The sequence below is a fragment of the Micropterus dolomieu genome, linkage group LG12 (assembly GCF_021292245.1).
Source record: "Micropterus dolomieu isolate WLL.071019.BEF.003 ecotype Adirondacks linkage group LG12, ASM2129224v1, whole genome shotgun sequence".
NCBI lineage: Eukaryota > Metazoa > Chordata > Actinopteri > Centrarchiformes > Centrarchidae > Micropterus > Micropterus dolomieu.
Window position 1 is genome coordinate 37,753,370 of NC_060161.1, and position 5,424 is coordinate 37,758,793.

At 41.6% G+C, this 5,424-nt stretch overlaps 1 protein-coding gene across 1 annotated transcript in view; it reads left to right on the forward strand.

The window, feature by feature from the left end:
• LOC123979987 (zinc finger protein 850-like) overlaps nucleotides 1–5,424 on the forward strand; it is a 28,961-nt gene that overhangs the window by 15,402 nt on the left and 8,135 nt on the right. The window contains exon 3 of the mRNA XM_046064100.1: nucleotides 3,756–3,858. Within this exon, the coding sequence (XP_045920056.1) occupies nucleotides 3,756–3,858 (103 nt within the window). The remainder of the gene's footprint in view (nucleotides 1–3,755; nucleotides 3,859–5,424) is intronic.

Genomic DNA, 5,424 nt, shown 5'->3' on the forward strand with positions numbered 1-5,424 from the left:
TACCTGACTGATAGGAGCTTCTCTGTTCATTTAGCTGAACACTCTTCGTCAGCTGCTCCTCTCACCTGCAGGGTCCCTCAAGGCTCTATTCTGGGCCCCATCCACTTTTCACTGTATATGTTGCCAATGGGTTCCATTTTCCAGACACATAACATCTCATATCACTGTTTTGCTGATGATGTCCAAATCTTCTTGCCTATGAAATCCATAACCAAAGATTCTGTTAGACTGCTTAAAGGAGGTAAAAACCTGAACTTCTGACTCTGAATGAAAATAAAACAGAGATCATCACATGTGGACGTTCAGACATACTGGGTGACCCTCTTGGCACTTTGGGCCCCTTAGTCTCCCCAAATCGATTCTGTATTTAAAATCGTTCACTTTCAATGAGCAAATCAGCACAAGCTGCACAGACTCTACAAACGTTTAAATCGCTGCTTAATACGCACCTTTTTGCAGGAGCTTTTAACCTTCGGTAACTTGGTTTCTGATGTATTAAAGTGTTGTTGTTTTGTTTCCCTGTGATTCACTTTGGTTGTAGTAATTTTTGTACTAGTTATTTATGTATTTGACATCGACCCTGTTCAGCACTGAGGTCGACTGTTGTCTTTAAATGTGCTATAGAAATAAAATTGACATTGAATTGACATTTCCAAATCGGTATTTATTTATAATTTCACAAAAGAGTGGCCTTGCAGATCATGCAGGAACACAAAGGAGACACTCTGATGATGAAAAGTGTTTCTTAATCACGTTGATGAAAATGTGACCATGCAGCTTTTTGTTTCTCTGTTTCACATCAGCGCTGCCTGAATGTAAGTTTTAGGAGGCATGATGTTTCTGAAGTTGTTTTTGAGACATGAACATGTTTCCACTGCTCGAGAACTCAGAGAACATATGAAACATCTTTGAGTCTTTACTGTCTGCAAATGAAGGAACGAGCTGTTATGAAACCATCACAGAGGCTGCTTTTGGTTTCAGGGTTTCTCCTTTGTTGCACTTAAAGGGTTATTTAGTTTGGACAAAGATCATCAGTGTGTCAGCCTCTCTGACTGTGAGTCCCAGCAGCTCTCAGCTGTTTGAAGAAGAGTCTGTCTCTCTGAGGAGGAACACAACCAGAGACTTTCTAGTCTTTTCAACCACTCAAAGCGCTTTTAGACTACATCAGCTACATAAACCCAATGGACAGTGGAGTTTACTGGTGTGAGTCCAGAGAGGGAGCAACCAGTAACACCATCAGCATCACTGTCACTGGTAAGATCAGACTGTGGAGTTAGTGTTGATGAAGCTGTGTGTAAATGATGAAATGCTGTAGTTTGTCTCTGTGTTGAGATGGACCAGTGATCCTGCAGAGTCCTGTCCTCCCTGTGATGAAGGGACATGATGTCACTCTGCACTGTAAAACAGAGACCCCTCCCTCCAACCTCCCAGCTGGTTGGCTGGCTTCCTCATCAGGACTGAGCCTACAGGTCACATGACCATCCACCATGTTAACAAGTCTGATGAAGGCCTCTACAAGTGTAACATCACTGGTGGTGTTCTGTCCGTACTGCATCTCCACTGTCCTCATGGTGTCTTTATACCGACACGGGTCCACAGGTAACACTCTGATTCATTCACTGACCTCACAATCAATCAATCAATCAACCAATCATCAGACTCTCTTTGATGTTGATAATTGACACTGTCTCTAACAGAACTGATTGATGATCTACATTTTCTTTCTGACCTGCTCTGACTGCAGGAAATGACTTCTGAATAATTCACTGGCCTTAAATCTTTATTTTAATTGTCCACAAATGTGGAAATTTGTCTTTGGCCTAACAGGCAGATTAAAAAAACAATAAACAAAAAAAACACAATAACTAACACAACATACACACAGACCATAATGGGTAGCAGTCCAGTAAACAAGGGGTGTACAGAGTCAGAAGCAATTTCTCTAACTTTTTGTTTCACCTGCGTTCTATTAATACATCCCAATTGTTTCTGCTCTTTCCCAATAATCTTAACAGCCAAATTTGTAATTCTGCACAATCTGTTTTTGTCCTTAACCCCCAAATTTCAAGTTCAAGTTAGAAGGCTTTCGATGAGACTTCAATAAACACTCTCTAGGCTATTCTTGCATATGTCGTATGAAATTATATCCAATTTCCGCAGAAAGTAGATACAGACGCTGCATTGCTTTTTTAAAAATGTACTCTGTGTTGGCTGTAAAACTTAATTTACAATCAAAAATGGTTCCTAAGTATTTAACCTCATCAACTATCTCAGCAGGCTTATCGTGAAGCACTGTTGTGTCTCATGATCACTATTGATTCCATTAATAGAGAGATTTGAAATATTGACTGCTTAGCTGTGTCTCCCATCTGCATAAGACCAACTACCACCATGTCATCAGCACATTTATTCAATTGAGATGTTGGATTCACAATCTGCATTTTGTTTGTATATAAAGAGAACAAAACAGGTGAACGCACACAGCCTTGAGGTGCTCCTGAAGTTAAGGTAACTGTATCAGAGAAAATACCACTACTGCACTTCACTCCCTGTGGCTGGTCCGTAAGGAACTCTTCAATGTGGCTGTTGGTGTTTATATCACAAGGTCGCTTAATCGGAGCACATTTCTGCATACAATTAAAAGCTGAGCTAAAAGCTATGAATAAAAGCCTAGCACAAGTCTTGAGAAGTGCTGAGATGTTTACATTTACATTTATTCATTTAGCCGACGCTTTTATCCAAAGTGACTTACAATTGCTATACATGTCAGAGGTCACACGCCTCTGGAGCAGCTAGGGGTTAAGTGTCTTTCTCAGGGACACATTGGTGGATGGGTCACAGTGGGGCATTGAACCCAGTGGCGCATGATGCAGCGCTCTGTATGCCTCTGAAATGTTATCAAAACATTTATCTAAAGTGCGCGTGTGTCTCATCGGACAGTCAATGTACTGATGGAGAGTGGGGAGATGGCGTGCTAAATCACAGTTGTTAAAATCCCAGAGAATGAACACTGGCTGATCCGGTGACCGTAGGAGTGCAGTGTCTCAGCTATCATTTATCATGCAGCCTCCTGATGTTTTGGTCCAGGCACATATGTCAAGATGATTGGAATCTGTCCAAATTCCCGTGGCAGGTAAATGAGACCGTCAGAATTTCATAGTCCGGGGTACAGATCTGTTCATGGATATACGTAGTCCTCCGGCAATTGATTTATTTGACAGTTGTTCATCTCTGTCTGCCCTAATTATTGCGTATCCTTCAACAGAGAGTGTTGCTTCTGGTTTAAGCCAGGTCTCCGTTAAGCATTTAAAATTACAAAATTTTAAATATTCTTCAAACTTCAGTCTTGCTCTGAGCTCCTCAATTTTATTACTAAGAGAGACCAGAGCTTCACAGTTTGCCACTGGTGTCCTCTTCCACTCCTCTATGACAGCATCACAGAGCTGGTGGATGTTAGAGACCTTGCGCTCCTCCACCTTTCGTTTGAGGATGCCCCACAGATGCTCAGTAGGGTTTAGGTCTGGAGACATGCTTGGCCAGTCCATCACCTTTACGCTCAGCTTCTTCAGCGAGGTAGTGGTCGTCTTGGAGGTGTGTTTGGGGTCGTTATCATTTTGGAATACTGCCCTGCGGCCCAGTCTGCTCTCTCTCTTTTTGTCTGCTGTTCCTGTCTGTCTCTACTGCAGAGTTAATTACAAACCAGACATTTGTGTGTCACTGTTTTCTTCCTACCTCTACCTCCTTGTCTCTGCCAGGCCTACAGCAGCACCCTACCTCACAGCACTGGTACTGGAAGACCGGGTGTCTCTGGCTCTACTGATTCCAGCAACATCCTAGTTCACGAAAACAGTATAGGATGTAACCATTGCAGGAAAATGTTTTCTCACACACTGCTCTCAACATTGGAATACACATGAATGGAGACAAGTAAGTCTGGTAAATGGCAGATGTAGAAAGGATTATGGTTTTCTGTTCTGACAAAAGTAACTTTACTGACAAATATATTATGTTAAACTCTCTCGGATGACGTGTTTAATTTTGACTGAATGTCCAAATTTAAGTAACCTAATCGAGTTGGTCAGCCCATCTCAGGACCGGGCCAGCCGTAGCCAACTGGGCCAAATGCTTAATATATTTATTACTATATATATTATTTGGCATATTAGTATTATAGATAACCATTGTAAACAAAAAGCAAGTGTTAAAACCCAATCGACACAGTTGTCCTATAAAAAATATTTATTTATATATATTTAGTGTTTCCCACAGTATGTTTATATTTCTAGCATCTTTGGTTATTTCTTGTTTAACCATTTTAATTCTACTTCATTCTCCACATTTATTTTAGTGTTTACTCACTAGTCTACTTGAACCTGCTCTCTTTGCCTTCAGCTCTAATATTCCGTAACACAGCGGCTTGCCTTACCTCTTTCTTTTTCTCTCTCCCTGTATTGGTGGGCCCTCCCTAGACTTTCTCCATCAGCAGTGGGCTGTTTTATAAAGTGGCCAAAAAGACAGAGCACTCGCAATTTCCACCCGCGATTCTGTTTTCAGCCGCAGGTGCGCGGAGGAGGTTTGTTAACGAGGAAGACTATTGAAACCGAAAACCAACGTTGTACCCAGATACACCTGCACCGGTGTGTTACCTGTTGCTTTACCTGCAAGGACTTGTTTTTGCTCATTTCTTTTCTCCCAGATGAGCTCATTTTTCATGGTCTTAGGTAATGTTCTCGTTTACACTCATTTTAACAAACTCCTCATAAACCTAATTGTTCTTTTCATCGCTGAAAAAGGAAAAATCTAGTAAAATTGCAAGAAAGATGTGTAGAGATATCCAGGCAATTAATGTTCTATGGCCTTTTTGCCTAAGTAGTACACACGATGGCCCGTTAAGTGAACAAACAGCTTTACTGTCATGTTAATGATGTGTTTGGACTCTCTTAGCTGCCGAGAGAAGCAGCAGATGTTTGTGAACAAACTGTCTGTTTCTTGTTGAGTTAGAGGACACTTTAGAAACTTTGTGAAACGCTGTCTACGACTAATTCTTAATGATTCTGCCTTCCTGTAAATTCAACATTAAATGTGACACATGAAGTTATTTCTGTCTTTGTTGTACAAAAAGCTTCAGCAGGATATTTTCACGAGCCTCTGATGTGATAATAACAAGCGCTTCATTAAAACTCTGCTCTGTGTGAAGCACACTCCCTCATACACATCAAATATGATCAGCTGGTTTCAGGAAACCAACTAACTAAACTTCATCTTCTGCCTGAAATCAAGGAGCCATGTTTCTAAACGGCCTTAGCGACAGTAACTAAGGGGCGGGGCGAGACGCCGTGACATCGCGAGAACACTCCGCGGGATCCCGCAGCGCTCCTGTATCTCAGCCTGAAGAGCTCCGAGACCAGAATCCAGACTCAGTCC